Source organism: Sparus aurata, chromosome 23 (assembly GCF_900880675.1).
Source record: "Sparus aurata chromosome 23, fSpaAur1.1, whole genome shotgun sequence".
In the NCBI taxonomy this organism is placed as follows: domain Eukaryota; kingdom Metazoa; phylum Chordata; class Actinopteri; order Spariformes; family Sparidae; genus Sparus; species Sparus aurata.
The window spans coordinates 24,995,001-25,012,288 of NC_044209.1; the positions used below are offsets into that span (position 1 = coordinate 24,995,001).

A 17,288-nucleotide genomic window follows, 5' to 3' on the forward strand; every position below is an offset into this window, starting at 1 on the left:
CCATCCAAGAGGGGGTTGCAGTAGTCCTGGCAGGAGATGACCAACGCTTGGACCAGGAGTTGCGTTGCGTCTTTTGTGAGGAAAGACCGGATCCTCAGGGCAAATCTGCAGGATCGGGCCACAGCAGTGATGTTGGGGGCGCAGGACAGTCCATCGTCGAGGATAATGCCCAGGTTCCTTGCCAATGATGAAAGCCATACTGTGACATCCTCGAAAACTGACTGACAGGTCCATGCAAGGGCAGTCTTTCCCACGGGATGAAGAGGAGTTCAGTTTTGCTAAGGTTGAGTTTGAGGTGATGTCTGCCAAACATTCCGAGATGCGTGTTGCAACTTGGGTGTTGGAGGATGGGGAAAAAGAGAGGAACAGTTGGGTGTCGTCAGCACAATAGTGGTATGAGAATCCTAGTTATCTAGTGCAGTGGTCCCCAACCTTTTTTGCAGCACGGACCAGTTTCATGTACGACATAATTTCACGGACCGGGGGGGGGGATTCCTTTTTTCTTTGCAAAGTAGCTCTCCGAAGACATTTGTTTTACACTTATTTTAGCAAGCTTGAGGGCTTATTCTTTAGGGTATACTATGACTGAAACAGGTACGTGTCAAGCACGCCAACAGGAACAGACGGATGTTGTTAAAAGAGAATCAGTTTTTCAAAATAAAACAACTTTCCGAGTATGATCGTCAATATAACAGAAATAAAATAACATATTTAATCTTTTTCTGCGGCCCGGTGCCAAATGAGCCACGATTAGATCTAGTGTATAGTTAAAACAGAAGCGGTCCTAATACTGAGCCTTGAGGGACACTAGTTTCCAGAAAACTGGGTTTAGACAAGGAGCCGTTCCATGTGACCTGAAAGGTGCAATTTGTCAGGTATGATGTGAACCAGGTTAAAACAGATTCAACAATGCCAATATCAGTGGAGAGGAGGATTTGGTGGATGACTGTGTCAAACGCAGAGGATAAGTTGAGGAGAATGAGGACTGATGAGTTGGATGAGTCTCTGACAGCACCAAATGACTCAATCATTGTGAGGAGGGTCGTCTCAGCGGAGTGACCAGTCCTGAAGCCTGACTGATTAGGATCAAGGAGGTCATTTTCTGAAAGATAGGAGGACAGTCGGTTGTAGACTGCACATTCCAGGGTTTTCAACGGGAATGAGAGAAGAGATACAGGTCTGTACTTTCGGATGTCAGCTGAGTCTAGGGTGGGTTTCTGTGGGAGTGGCTTTACTGTGGCTGTCTTGAAAGGAGCTGGAATAATGCCTGAAGTGAGTGAGGAGTTGATCAGAGTGATGAAGAATGGCAAGATATTGTGAGAGAGGTTTGGAGAAGGGGGGAAGGAATCAGGTCCAGGGAACAGGTGGCACACGCACACACACACACACTCACACACACACAAACAAACACACACCACACACACACACACACACACACATTGTTGCACCAGCACATATGTCAAAAAATACAGTGCAGAATGGTTAGTCAGATACACACACACACACACACACACGCACACACACACACACACACACACACGCACACACACACACACACACTCACTCACACACACACACACACACACACACACACACACACACACATTGTTACACCAGCACATATGTCAAAAAATACAGTGCAGAATGGTTAGATAGTCAGATACACACACACACACACATGCATACACACACACAAACACACACACACACACACACACCCATTGTTGCACCAGCACATATGTAAAAAAAAAAGTGCAGAATGGTTAGATAGTCAGATAGTTCTGAACACACTGTATATCCATTCTTAGATCAATAAAACCAACTTAAATGATGTAATCACTATCAGCAGCAAATTACTTTAATCAGTGGTGGAAAATACTGGTGTCAGTCACTTGGACACTTACATTTTGAACACCACCTACTCAAACGAGTATGTGTTCTAAGAGCCAACTCAAAAGAACGCAACATAAATGAAGAAAAAAGTTGAGAAAACAGTTCACCCTCTTTCTGATAGGGGTTTAGTGTTTCCATGTCAATATGTGTGGATGCCACTTTGTCTCAAAAAGGCAATAAATTACATGCCCCCTTAAGATTTTCTAGGGCACTTATAGTGGTACTTGAATAGATGACACCTCCTTCATATCAAGTGCAGTAACTGGAGAAGTTCATTTTGTTCATTTTATTTTGGTCCTGATCTCAAAGGAGTTGCCAACTGTTTGCAGGTCCATTTAGGGAGTTATCCAACAGATGATTGAAAGATATGTGCTAAGGTATTTGCATTCACCTGACATGACTCAAAAACAGTAAAGAAATGTAAAATCCACAAATATTGTGCTCTGACTTTCATTTATAAGGTCAAATAGAGCACAACCACATCTAAACATTTCATAGTAATAATATCAGTACAACCTCTATGTTTGTATTGAGGATGCATTTTTTTATTTAATAAACATGTGTATACAACTACAACACTCATATCAGTGTCATTTAGGGGTGAACTCAAGTGTCCTGGAATTGAATACTAATGGATTTTGGAAGACTTTTCAAAAACATCCCCCAATGCTGTCCATTCATTTAAATAAAAAGGTTAAAAACATCTCCCAACTTCAGCCTCTTTTAAATCAAGGATTATAATGATTGGAATCCTACACAAACCACATTCTGCAATATGAAATTAATAATTGAATTTGGCAATCACTGCCATGTCTGCACATGAGGGGGTAAGTGAACCAAAATTTGACGCAGCAAGTCTGTAACTTACAAGAAAGCTCAGAGCAGAAATGCATAAGCACCTGCTTCTTTCTCTCTAAGTAATTTGACCGTCATGCTTCCATAAGCCTTATTTTGTTGACTGGAATATTTTCATGTTCTCACATAGCAACTTTCGTGCAATTTCAGCAACTCTTTGCTCTGTGCTGCAGTTCCTATTTTGAGGAACTGAAGGGAGACTTGGGTCGTAGGTAACATGCCTTATGAAAGCATTTAATCATGATTTGAATTCAAACAGACACATTGTCCACATTACATCCAAGGTTACAATCAAATCAAACCAAATCAACCCAAATCAATTGGTATAACATCATAATGTATCCTGTTTTTTTAAAGCTGTAGTTACAAAGAATTATGCAAACCCTGTCCTTAAACATCACTGCCACGAATAAGCAACTGGATGAAACGAGGCCATGACCAAACCAAGCGAGAGACTGCTGCTGACCAGGCAATCCCATCCTCTATAAAAGAGGCAGCTCTGAGCTACTGCATTAACTGAAGCTCCATTACAGGTGAGTGTTTTCACTTTGACCTTTTTACTGTTCTTTATTAGTAAGTGAAGTTAATGTGTTGCTTATCACTTTTGCATATTGTCCAGAATTCTGTGGCAGAATTACCTGGGTGGTAGTCTTGACTAGATGTTATTCCAAAACAATTTTCTTGATATACTCCTATCAAATTTAAGAACTACGTTCTTGCAAAATTAAAGAATCAGTTTGTTAGTTTGTATTTGCATCTAATGAACACTATGTTTCATCACATACATACTGACTGATCGTTAAGAGCAACACTATTTCTCTGCTAGTGAGGGCAGTTGAGGGGATTGAAGAGTATTTTAATAGTTTAATGACAGACTTTGACTTTAATGACTCAATTCATTATAGTTTGAATATATTTTATAAGTCTATTAACATTTTGCCATCTTTACCCTCATCTGTTTTATAATTGGCTAAATTTCCACAGAAATATGAAATTGAAATTAGAAAAAGTAATTGTACTCATGTCTAATCATGTATTTACAGGATCTCCCAACTCCACCAGAGACGCCAACGCTCAGTTGTTTTCTGAACTAGCTGAGGTAAAAGATTTCACCAGAAAAAAACTTTAAATCTCCATAATAAGCTGGGCAGAAGACCATAGCTATGTCATGTTGATATGTTAACACTATTGTGGACTTCATCTTTTCAGTCTCCACTGAAGTGCCACCATGAGCACAGACGCAGAGATGGAGCAGTATGGCCCGGCGGCCATTTACCTCCGGAAGCCAGAGAAGGAGAGGCTTGAGGCACAAACCACTCCTTTTGATGCCAAAACTGCCTATTTTGTGGCTGAGCCTACGGAGATGTACCTCAAGGGTAAACTTGTAAAGAAAGAGGGTGGAAAAGCCACGGTGGAAACCGACTGTGGAAAGGTAAGTCATTCATTATTTTACTTTTGTCAAAAAACTACTTAATCGATTTCCATCTAAAAACACCATGTATAAACAAGGATAGGGTTGACATTTATTTCAAACAGTATCTTAGTAAAACATTCAGTTAACTATTTGTTTCTCACTGTATTTTAGGCTCAAACTGACACTGTGAACAACAATGTGATCCATGTGATGAATTATTCTGTCTGAAATTATTTCTTAGTTAAATACATTATACTGTATTTGCTGTTCAGTCCATCACAGTAAAAGAGGAGGACATTCATCCCAGGAACCCTCCCAAGTATGACAAAATTGAGGACATGGCCATGATGACCCACCTCAATGAGCCTTGCGTGTTGTATAACCTCAAAGAGCGTTATGCATCATGGATGATCTACGTGAGTTTCTATACTATGCTAATTTATTGTCTATGTAAATATGTATATAGTATATGTACCTACATGGAAAACAAACCAAATCTAGATAAAATCACACTATGTTTATGCTTTTTACTATTTCAGACCTACTCTGGGTTGTTTTGCGTTGTCGTGAATCCCTATAAGTGGCTTCCTGTGTATGATACTACATGTGTATCAGCATACAGAGGCAAGAAGAGGATTGAGGCTCCACCCCACATCTTCTCCATCTCTGACAATGGCTATCAGTTCATGCTCACTGGTAAGATAAAAATATCGGTGTTGGAATCCAAACACACAAAGGTAATATCTTCCCTTGATATTTATTAAAAGAAACTCATGTCAAGCATTTATGTTTCTGTTCCAGATCGTGAGAACCAGTCTGTCCTGATTACGTGAGTATAAAACACACTATCTTGCTATAACTTTACTAACTTAATAATAATGAAGCAAAATCTTGATAATATGTCTTGTGTACCCCAGTGGAGAATCCGGTGCTGGAAAGACTGTCAACACCAAGCGTGTCATCCAGTACTTTGCAACAATTGCAGCTATTGGAGCTAAGAAGTCTGATGCACCACAACAGCAAAGCAAAATCAAGGTAAAATTGGTTGTGTAAGATGAAAGTGTTTGTCAGAGGAAAGTTCATTGGAATGTATAGCTCATGTAATTCAAATCTTCTCTTGCAGGGCTCTCTTGAGGACCAGATTGTTGCGGCCAACCCTCTGTTGGAGTCCTATGGTAATGCCAAGACTGTGAGGAATGACAACTCCTCTCGTTTTGTAAGTACTGTAGGAAATATCTTGAGATTTTTTTCGTTTCTACATTTAGAAAAAAACAATGATATTCATGATCTGGCTGTCTAGGGTAAATTTATCAGGATCCACTTTGGCACTACTGGCAAGCTGTCTTCATGTGATATTGAAACATGTAAGTTCCAACCATAGTATTCATTACTATCCATTTAAATTATGATCTCGGCTCTGATGAAGTTACAATAAATGGTAAGACAAAAGAATTTTCAATTTAAATTTATTTTCTTAGATCTGCTGGAGAAGTCTCGTGTCACCTTCCAGTTGTCTGCTGAGAGGAGCTACCATATATTCTACCAGCTGATGACTGGCCACAAGCCTGAACTCTTGGGTATGTTACTACACCAATTTTAAATAAGACTTTAAACAATATCAATCAAAACTATTTAATTCTCCTGTCCTCCTCTAGAGGCTCTTCTTATCACCACCAACCCCTATGACTACCCAATGATCAGTCAGGGTGAAATTACTGTGAAAAGCATTGATGATGTGGAGGAGTTCATTGCAACAGATGTGAGACAACAATTTAGTTAATGAGATAGTATACAGGGGAAAATGTCAAACATACAAATAACTTTGCTTAATTCACCTTCAGACTGCTATTGACATCTTGGGCTTCAATGCTGAGGAGAAAATGGGCATCTACAAGCTGACTGGAGCTGTGATTCATCATGGTGGTATGAAATTCAAACAGAAGCAACGTGAGGAGCAGGCTGAACCAGATGGCACTGAGGGTAATTTCTAAAACAATACACTCTTCTCATGCAACCTTTCTGGTGTGTAAGATACTACACAAGTCAATGTGTATTTATAATTCTATGAGGGATGGGTCATGTTAATGACCAAACACAAAAACAAAGTATTCCTTTAGTCACTTCTTCTTATAACTTTTTATTCTCTCAATCAGAGGCTGATAAAATCGCCTACCTCCTGGGCCTGAACTCAGCTGATATGCTGAAAGCTCTGTGCTACCCAAGAGTCAAGGTCGGCAATGAGATGGTGACCAAAGGTCAGACTGTCCCACAGGTAAAAAGACGGAATTTGAGTGTTTGGAAAGGGAAATGTTTACGTTTTCAAATAGAAAAATCAAACTCATAAATCCCCACACTTAAATTCTTATATTTAGGTCAACAATGCTGTCAGCGCTCTGTGCAAATCCATCTATGAGAAAATGTTCTTGTGGATGGTGGTCCGTATCAATGAGATGCTGGACACAAAGCAGGCAAGACAGTTCTTCATTGGAGTGTTGGATATCGCTGGATTTGAGATCTTTGACGTAAGTTTTAGAAAATCAACCTTTTGGAGAGATTCAAACTTATTTTGGCATGAAACTAAGTGTTTATCTATGACTACAGTTCAACAGTTTGGAGCAACTCTGCATCAACTTCACAAATGAAAAACTGCAACAGTTCTTCAACCACACAATGTTTGTCCTGGAGCAAGAGGAGTACAAGAAGGAAGGTATTGTTTGGGAGTTCATTGACTTCGGTATGGACTTGGCTGCCTGCATTGAGCTTATCGAGAAGGTAACATACCACTTTGTTAAACAAGTTAGATTTCTCCGTTCAAGTACAAATGTTTGCTTCCTCAGGTAATTTTTTTGTCTTAACCTGAAATGTAATTCTTCTCAGCCAATGGGCATCTTCTCCATCCTTGAAGAGGAGTGCATGTTCCCCAAGGCCTCTGACACAACTTTCAAAAACAAGCTGCATGATCAGCATCTTGGCAAGACCAAGGCCTTTGAGAAGCCAAAGCCTGGAAAGGGCAAGGCTGAAGCTCACTTCGCCCTGGTTCACTATGCTGGTACAGTGGAATACAATATCAATGGCTGGCTGGACAAGAACAAGGACCCCCTGAACGATTCAGTTGTTCAGCTTTACCAGAAATCTGCAAACAAACTGCTGGCGTTACTGTATGCAGCCATGCCTGGAGCTGACGGTAAGAAATAAAAGTGAGCAGAGTATATAAAAACTCTGTGTGCCCTGTACAGATGTACCTCCTATTTTCTACTTTACTACTGAAGATAGTGAACATTGTTGCCATCTCTTTTCATAGCAATTGGCTGCTTAATGAAAATTGAGGTCTGGAAAATTACAGGCAGTGCAGTGACTTTGTAGGAAAAAACGGTGTGTCTTTCATGTTTTAATTGATTTATACATTAGCAAAACAGAGGCTGCTGGTTGAAATTGAAATTGAAAAATACACATTCGACATAGAACAAAACTTCAACCACTTACTGCAGTGTATCATTATTATTATTCAGCACCATTAGTAAAAATGTCATGTTTTGCAAAATAGAGGCTGCGGGTGGTGGCGGCAAGAAGGGTGGCAAGAAGAAGGGTGGTTCCTTCCAGACTGTGTCTGCTCTTTTCAGGGTATGTATTGTTTCATATTTTTGGACAACAATTAACAATCTGATCTTAAAGTATCGATAAGCTATTATTTTGTAATACTCATCCACAGGAGAACTTGGGCAAGCTGATGACCAACTTGAGGAGCACTCACCCTCACTTTGTCCGCTGTCTGATTCCCAATGAAACAAAGACCCCAGGCAAGAAGCGCATAACCCAGATTTGTGCACTCTGTGTGACATGGTCATGTTAAGAAATGTTTTGATACAATGAGTTTGCAATGTGCAGGTCTTATGGAGAACTTTTTGGTCATCCACCAGCTGAGGTGTAATGGTGTGCTGGAGGGCATCAGAATCTGCAGAAAGGGCTTCCCCAGCAGAATCCTCTACGGCGACTTCAAGCAGAGGTGACTGCAGTTTTTATCACAAGCAAATCAAGTTGATTTCCTTAGAAGTATTAGGATGGTAAACACCAAGAAAAAGTGGGAGGAAGATCAAAGGAACAACATGATTTTCTCTTGTAGATACAAAGTATTGAATGCCAGTGTCATCCCTGAGGGACAGTTCATTGACAACAAGAAAGCTTCAGAGAAGCTGCTGGGCTCCATTGATGTGGACCACACTCAGTACAAGTTTGGACACACAAAGGTTCATCCTCAATGACAGGACTAACACATTTACTTGTGTGGTTGTCCTATTATATCCCTATGAACTTAACACTAATTCGCCCCACTTGACAACATAGGTGTTCTTCAAAGCTGGTCTGCTGGGTACCCTGGAGGAGATGAGAGATGAGAAACTGGCTACGCTGGTGACCATGACTCAGGCTCTCTGCAGAGGATATCTCATGAGGAAGGAGTTTGTTAAGATGTGGGAGAGGAGGTAGGATTCTTTTACTCTACCCTAAATTGTACTTTTCAATTGTGTAGTTGATATATATTTTTTAAATTGTTAGACCTGGAAGGTCTATAAAATAATGTTTCAGAAGAAATGACACTTCCTACATCTATCTCATTTTCCAGGGAATCAATCTACTCAATTCAGTACAACATCCGTTCATTCATGAATGTTAAAAACTGGCCATGGATGAATCTCTACTTCAAGATCAAGCCTCTCCTGAAGAGTGCTGAGACTGAGAAGGAGCTGCAGCAGATGAAGGAGAACTATGATAAGATGAAAACTGACCTGGCTACTGCCCTGGCCAAGAAGAAGGAACTGGAGGAGAAGATGGTTTCCCTGGTACAGGAGAAGAATGACTTGCAACTCCAAGTGGCTGCAGTGAGTAGAAAACAAAGAAAGTATAATTCTATCACATATACGCTTCACCAATTTACCATGTTCCTTAAATTATCGGATATCTAGGTAAGATAAGAAGAGGCCATTGACTTCTCTTACCACAGAATATATCAATCTTTTCAAACTTTTAAATGTATCGTATGTTCATTGTGTACAATAGGAAGTCGATAACCTCTCTGATGCTGAGGAAAGATGTGAAGGGCTCATTAAGAGCAAGATCCAACTCGAGGCCAAACTCAAAGAGACAACAGAAAGACTGGAGGATGAAGAGGAAATCAATGCTGAGCTGACTGCCAAGAAGAGGAAGCTGGAGGACGAATGCTCTGAGCTGAAGAAAGACATTGATGACTTGGAGCTTACTTTGGCTAAAGTGGAGAAGGAGAAACATGCTACAGAAAACAAGGTTTGGATTATTTTAACCCACATTAATTTAAGCAAAGACCATATCGATACAATGTGATGGAAATAATGCACCGATCATTATTTTAGGTGAAAAACCTGACAGAGGAGATGGCATCTCAAGATGAGTCTATTGCCAAGTTAACCAAGGAGAAGAAAGCCCTCCAAGAGAGCCATCAGCAAACACTTGATGATCTCCAGGCAGAGGAAGACAAAGTCAACACTCTGACCAAAGCCAAGACAAAGCTGGAACAGCAAGTGGACGATGTAAGAAAACAATTGTTACAATTGTTCCAATAGTGTGTTTCTATTGTCAAGTAGCATGTTCTTTAACTGACATTGACACACTTTCATTTGAATGTCTCAAATAATGTATCATTAACTGTCATGTGATAGCTCGAGGGGTCACTGGAGCAGGAAAAGAAGCTCCGCATGGACCTTGAGAGAGCCAAGAGGAAGCTTGAAGGAGATCTGAAACTAGCCCAGGAATCCATCATGGATCTGGAGAATGACAAACAGCAATCTGATGAGAAAATCAAGAAGTAAGGTTTTTGATTTAGGTTACTAATCTTCTGTTCAGCATCTCAAACATTACATTCCAACAACAGTACAAACTGTGACAGTGAAAGCTTTCTTTGTATTCTCATCAAGGAAAGAATTTGAAACCAGTCAGCTCCTCAGCAAGATTGAGGATGAACAGTCTCTCGGTGCTCAACTTCAGAAGAAGATCAAGGAGCTCCAGGTGAGGAGCTAAACAATGTTATATGCATGCAAATCAAACTCAGTAAATCAGTAAAAAAAACAATAAACCTTCTTTCCTCAAATCTAGGCTCGCATTGAGGAGCTGGAGGAAGAGATTGAGGCTGAGAGAGCTGCTCGGGCTAAGGTTGAGAAGCAGAGAGCTGACCTCTCCAGGGAGCTTGAGGAGATCAGTGAGAGGCTCGAGGAGGCTGGTGGAGCAACAGCTGCTCAGATTGAGATGAGCAAGAAGCGTGAAGCTGAGTTCCAGAAGTTGCGCCGGGATCTTGAAGAGTCAACCCTGCAGCATGAAGCCACTGCATCAGCTCTCCGCAAGAAGCAGGCAGACAGTGTTGCAGAGCTGGGAGAGCAGATCGACAACCTCCAGCGTGTCAAGCAGAAGCTGGAGAAGGAGAAGAGCGAGTACAAGATGGAGATTGATGACCTCTCCAGCAACATGGAGGCTGTTGCCAAAGCTAAGGTGAGTGGTTTGTTTAAAGATGAGGTATTTGCCTTTCGTTATGCTCAAACACTTTTAACCAATAAGTATTGCAGTTGCATCACATTTAGAAAGAAAAACTCAAAGTACATTATGTTTTGTTGCTGACAGGGCAACTTGGAAAAAATGTGCAGAACTGTTGAGGACCAGTTGAGTGAGCTCAAAGCCAAAAATGATGAGAATGTTCGCCAGCTGAACGACATTAATGGACAAAAGGCAAGACTGCAGACAGAGAATGGTGAGTGTCCTGGAATAGAAAGTTCTCATGGAAGTTATTAATGAGAATATTAATAATAAAAGATCTCATTCATACATTGTCATTCAGGTGAGTTCTCCCGCCAACTTGAAGAGAAGGAAGCTCTTGTTTCCCAGCTGACCAGAGGAAAACAGGCCTTTACTCAGCAGATTGAGGAGCTTAAGAGACACGTTGAGGAGGAAGTCAAGGTAAACAAGTTCACATGCGTTGTTATTAGATTGTAACAGAGGGTATTTTTTTTTCAAATGTAGTCATTCATAATATAAACCATAATACTGTAGTAAGATTTAAAAGATCAATGCTCGAGATTCTATTCTAACAGCAAAACATTCAGGCATACTGCTATTATTGCTAAGTGAACCTTTTATGAATTACAATTTTGACAGATGATGAAAAGTTACATGATACTGAGTAACAAATATGATAGATGCAGAAGTCCTGAGGATCCAAAACTAAATGGCTACATCAAAATGATTAAACTTTCAAAAAAGCACTTCCACTTCATAGGTATGATACTAATGTTTTGTCATGTTCAACAGGCCAAGAATGCCCTGGCCCATGCAGTTCAGTCAGCCCGCCATGACTGTGATCTGCTCAGAGAGCAGTTTGAGGAGGAGCAGGAGGCCAAAGCTGAGCTACAGAGAGGAATGTCCAAGGCCAACAGTGAGGTGGCTCAGTGGAGAACCAAATATGAGACTGATGCTATCCAGCGCACTGAGGAGCTGGAGGAGGCCAAGTATATATTCTACTTTTTCAAAAATAAATACATTTTTTACTATCTTTGTTCACTCAAGGTCAAATAATTCCTCTTCACTACAGGAAAAAGCTGGCCCAGCGCTTGCAGGATGCTGAGGAATCCATTGAGGCTGTGAACTCCAAGTGCGCCTCTTTGGAGAAGACCAAGCAGAGGCTGCAGGGTGAGGTGGAGGACCTCATGATTGATGTTGAGAGAGCCAATGCTCTTGCTGCCAACCTTGACAAGAAGCAGAGGAACTTTGATAAGGTAAATGGTTAAACTAATAATCAACACCAGTTTTTTGGTGAGAAACAAGTACCTTAAATAATTTATCGTCATTGCATTAATATATTTTGACCTATACAATTCTAGGTCCTTGCAGAATGGAAACAGAAGTATGAGGAGGGCCAGGCAGAGCTGGAGGGAGCTCAGAAGGAGGCTCGTTCTCTCAGCACTGAACTGTTCAAGATGAAGAACTCTTATGAGGAGGCTCTGGATCATCTGGAGACCATGAAGAGAGAGAACAAGAACCTGCAGCGTATGACAATCTTACTGTATTCAATGTAACGATCATATCCATTGTAAAGGTTCTTCTTTTACCTATACTAGTGTAGTCTATGAGCATTATTTGGTTGTAAAATCACTGACACATATTCCCAGATGTAATCTGAATATATAGTTCTAACTACATTTGACTTTGGTTGTTCTACAGAGGAGATCTCAGACCTGACTGAACAGATTGGTGAGACAGGAAAGAGTATCCATGAGTTGGAGAAAGCCAAGAAGACTGTAGAGACTGAGAAGTCTGAAATTCAGTCAGCACTGGAGGAAGCTGAGGTAAAATCTTAATGACAATATTCAACCACTATGATAAAATACATGATTAAAATGCAACTGTGTATGAATTTAGAATTTATTCCTGCCAAAAATACCTTTTGTTGTGTTTGTGACTTTTTAAGGGCACACTGGAGCATGAGGAGGCCAAAATTCTCCGTGTCCAGCTTGAGCTCAACCAGATCAAAGGTGAGGTTGACAGGAAGCTGGCAGAGAAGGATGAGGAGATGGAGCAGATCAAGAGGAACAGCCAGAGGGTGATTGACTCCATGCAAAGCACTCTTGATTCTGAGGTCAGGAGCAGGAATGATGCTCTGAGAGTCAAGAAGAAGATGGAGGGAGACCTGAATGAGATGGAGATTCAGCTGAGCCATGCTAACAGGCAGGCTGCTGAGTCCCAGAAACAACTGAGGAATGTCCAGGGACAACTCAAAGTAAGATTTGTTTAATAACTAAATGTAATTTTTCTTTTAATCAAAGGGAAATTACATATACTTTCTTTTGCTTTGCTCAATTGTCAGGATGCCCAACTGCACCTTGATGATGCTGTCAGAGGACAGGAAGATATGAAGGAGCAGGTTGCCATGGTGGAGCGCAGAAATGGCCTGATGGTGGCTGAGATCGAGGAGCTGAGAGCCGCTCTGGACCAGACAGAGAGAGGACGCAAAGTGGCTGAGCAGGAGTTGGTTGATGCTAGTGAGCGTGTTGGACTGCTTCACTCTCAGGTGTGTTCTCGTTAATTCACAAGAATTTTATCCAACCAACGATGCAAACACATACCAATAAACACTGTCTATTCTTGGTCAAATTCAGAACACCAGTCTTATGAACACCAAGAAGAAGCTGGAGTCTGACCTCGTTCAGGTTCAAGGTGAAGTGGATGATGCTGTTCAGGAATCAAGAAATGCTGAGGAGAAAGCCAAGAAGGCTATTACTGACGTGAGTCATGTTTTTATATGAATACTGCTTAAATTATTTATGAATTATTATCATTAATTTCAAAACTAAAAATTATATTTCTAAACTGTGCATCACTTCAGGCTGCCATGATGGCTGAGGAGCTGAAGAAGGAGCAGGACACCAGTTCTCACCTGGAGAGGATGAAGAAGAACCTGGAGGTCACAGTCAAGGACCTCCAGCACCGTCTGGATGAGGCTGAGAACCTCGCCATGAAGGGTGGCAAGAAGCAGCTCCAGAAACTGGAGTCCAGGGTATGAACTGTATATAAAAATTCACAATAGGTAGTTTTTGGAGGCACATCACTTTTATTATGCCTTTAATTATTTCAACTAAAATCGTTGCATGGAAGACTGATATATTATTTATCGTTATTTTACAGGTACGTGAGCTGGAGAGTGAAGTTGAGGCGGAGCAGAGACGTGGAGCTGATGCTGTAAAAGGAGTTCGCAAATATGAGAGGAGAGTGAAGGAGCTGACATACCAGGTAAGCCGTACTGAAAATCTCCCCTAACCTTTAATTCATTCTCTAGTCTTCTTCACATACTGTATAATCTTGTATCTGTACAGACTGAGGAGGACAAGAAGAATGTGAAGAGACTTCAGGATCTGGTGGACAAGCTGCAGCTTAAAGTGAAGGCTTACAAGAGACAGGCTGAGGAGGCTGTAAGTCAAATACATAATGTGGCACATCATTGACAGCTGATTTAATAATATCATCACTATTAACTGTCTTGTAACTACGCCAACATACCTCTAAACACTTAACAGGAGGAGCAGGCCAACACCCACATGTCCAGGCTCAGGAAGGTTCAGCATGAGTTTGAGGAAGCTCAGGAACGCGCTGACATTGCTGAGTCCCAGGTCAACAAGCTGAGAGTCAAGAGCCGTGACGCTGGAAAGGTATGTTTGTTTTTAAAATGATTTGATGCTGTGAACGTTCACTGATGACACTGTGGATCAATATCACATCTTATATGATACCCAAATAATAATTCTTGATTTGTATCCCTCTTTTTTCAGTCTGATTCTGCTGAGTAAGCATCATCATCCTTTAAGCCTTTCAACGGAGTTCATAAGATATGAACAATAGTTAAGGGATCTTTACAATAAAGACCATACCTTTCATTACTATCCTGAATCCTGTCACTTCTTTCTGATGAATAATTTATTTGGTTGACCAGAGAAATCATTCCAAAACTAAGTAGAGCAATTAGCCTTGTAATGTCATATGTTAGAGTATTTCCAGCACAGTACTAAAATCCTTACGATACTCAAGTTAAAAATCCTCTAGCTGTCCACCGAAACACAGCTCTTTTCCATTTCAAAGTGTTAGAGGCACTGCAATCATTGAAAAAAGTTAGGGAAGAGTTCCTTTGCACCTGGCTGACATGGAGTGCCTCTGTCTTTGCTGGATATCCCCCATCTACATCCATACTCACTACATGACCCAGGAATTTAGGTTTGGGGCCTTGATTTCTTTAGAATCTATGACTATGTCATCCAGGTACACTAAGCAGCAGTCTACAAGGCAGCTCTGCAGCGCATGATTCAGCAGCCTTTGAAAGGTGTCTGGAGCGCCCTTAAACAAAAAGGCATGACCCGCATAAGGGAAACACCCAAAAGATGTGACAAACGCCATCAGGAGCTGGCTCTCAGAGTCCATTTCCACCTGCTTACCAGTGTATCAAGGATCCCAGAAATGGCTGACAGAGGATAGGAATCTCCCTCACTCTGTTCATTAACATGACAGTAATCTACACAGAACTGGGGGGAGCAACCATCTTTTCCAGGTAACAATACAACTGGGAAATGCCATGGTGTATTGGAAGGCACAATGAAAGCCTGTTGAAACATGTCTTCCTTAAAAATCTTCTGTTTTGAAGTAGCAATCAATAGCGGCACCAGGACTGCACAATGACCCTGCTGCAAGGTCTGAAGTCCAGCAACACTTGCAGTATAGTATGAAACTTTTCCTCAGACTTGCTCCATGCACCCTGTAAGTAGTTGATAAGTGGCCAGAAGTCTCTACTCTGCAACTACCATCGGAGAAAATTACAAAATAAAACTGTGGGGTGAAGCAAGGACAGCCAAATACAAGTGACTATGGGAGTCAAAGCAGATTACTCAACTGCTGTACACTCCACACACACACTCTTAAGACCATAGACCACTAAGCAGCCTGAAAGGTCATTCCACCACGATAAATTATTATAAGGAAAAATATATTGTAATTCCAAAGTTTAAAAAAAGCAATGCTAAAGAAAAAGACTAAAATTAAACCTTGACCTGGCATTTTTCATCTCGGAGGAGAATGAGGTCCTAAGCGGGTTTTATTTCATAGCAGAATTCAAAATGTTAAAGGAACAACAAATACCAAAAATGGATCCAAAAAAGTGATCTCATTTTTACACAAACAATATTAAGATTTGTTGATCATTTACATTGTCTTATTACAAACATAACTAACTCCCTGGATGAACACAAAATGTATTCTTTACAGCAGACAAATGCTTCTGGGTTGCTGGTAAATGGTGTAATTCCTCCTTCCACATCTGTCATATGTATCTCACACACACATACAATCACACAATTTCACACACACACACACACACACACACAGCCATACACACAGGCACACACAGAAGCACACACACACACACACACACACACACACAAACATTGTTACACCAGCACATATGTCAAAACATATAGTGCATTCAGACAGTTCTGAATACACTGTATATCCATTCTTGCATCTGATAAAAATCTAACTTAAATGGTGTAATCAATATCAGGAGCAAATAACTTTAATCAGTGGTGAAAAATACTGGTGTCAGTCACTTCTCACAGTCAGTCAGACACTTTTATCCTGGGAACCACCAGCTCAAATCAGGATGTGTCCTAAGAGCGAACTCAAAACAACTCAACATAAATGAAGAACACAGTTGAGAAAATGGTTCACCCTCTTTCTGATAGGGGTTTAGTGTTTTAATGTGAATATGTGTGGATGCCACTTTGACTCAAAAAGGCCATAAATGACATGACCCCTTAAGACGTTCCATGGAACTGATAGTGCTACTTTAATAGATGTCACCTCCTTCGTATCAAATGTAGTAACCGGAGAAGATCAATTTATTTTGGTCCTGATCTCAAAGGAGTTGCCAACTGTTTTAATGTCCGTTTAGGGAGTTATCCAACAGGTGATTAAATGATATAGATATCACCTCGTCTAAACTTTTATTACATGAATATGAGATGTGCCAGTCCCCTGTAATTGTAAACTACAAACATTTGGGGACATTTCCAAAGCTAAGGTCTTTGCATTCATGAGCCATGACTCACAAACAGTAATGCAATTTAAAATCCACAAATACAGTGCTCTGACTTTCATTTATAAGGTCAAATACAGCACAACCCAATCGATACATTTCCCGGTAATGATATCAGTACAACCTCTGCGTTTGTATTACGGATGCATTTTTTATTTAATAATATATAAATATGTGTGTAAAACAACAACGCTCATATAACTGTCATTTATGGCTAAACTCAAGTGTCTTGAAATTGAATACTAATAGCTTTTGGAAGACTTTTCAAAACCAACCCCCAAGTCTGTCCATTCATTTAAGGAAAGGTGTTCAAAACAAATCCCAACGTCAGCCTTGCTTAAATCAAGGATTATGATGATTAGAATCATACACAAACCACATTCTGTACTATGAAATGACTAATTGAATTTGGTGATCACTGCCATGTGTGCACACGAAGTAGGAAGTGAACCAACATTTGAAGCACCAAGTCTGTAATTCACA

General features: G+C 40.6%; 1 protein-coding gene across 1 annotated transcript; it reads left to right on the plus strand.

The window, feature by feature from the left end:
- Nucleotides 1-3,976: 3,976 nt before the first annotated feature.
- Nucleotides 3,977-14,514, plus strand: LOC115575695 (myosin heavy chain, fast skeletal muscle-like). Its single transcript, XM_030407933.1, has 39 exons — nt 3,977-4,180; nt 4,435-4,578; nt 4,702-4,858; nt 4,964-4,991; nt 5,080-5,197; nt 5,286-5,378; nt 5,463-5,526; nt 5,641-5,739; nt 5,818-5,921; nt 6,004-6,142; nt 6,316-6,434; nt 6,535-6,684; nt 6,764-6,934; nt 7,040-7,346; nt 7,707-7,783; nt 7,872-7,959; nt 8,048-8,165; nt 8,283-8,406; nt 8,504-8,640; nt 8,781-9,036; nt 9,215-9,457; nt 9,544-9,720; nt 9,850-9,995; nt 10,105-10,195; nt 10,283-10,672; nt 10,802-10,928; nt 11,016-11,134; nt 11,486-11,682; nt 11,766-11,949; nt 12,055-12,220; nt 12,395-12,519; nt 12,642-12,950; nt 13,038-13,241; nt 13,330-13,455; nt 13,557-13,727; nt 13,856-13,960; nt 14,044-14,139; nt 14,245-14,376; nt 14,497-14,514. Exons 1-39 carry the CDS (start codon nt 3,977-3,979, stop codon nt 14,512-14,514), a joined length of 5,823 nt encoding a protein of 1,940 aa, XP_030263793.1.
- Nucleotides 14,515-17,288: the final 2,774 nt, after the last annotated feature.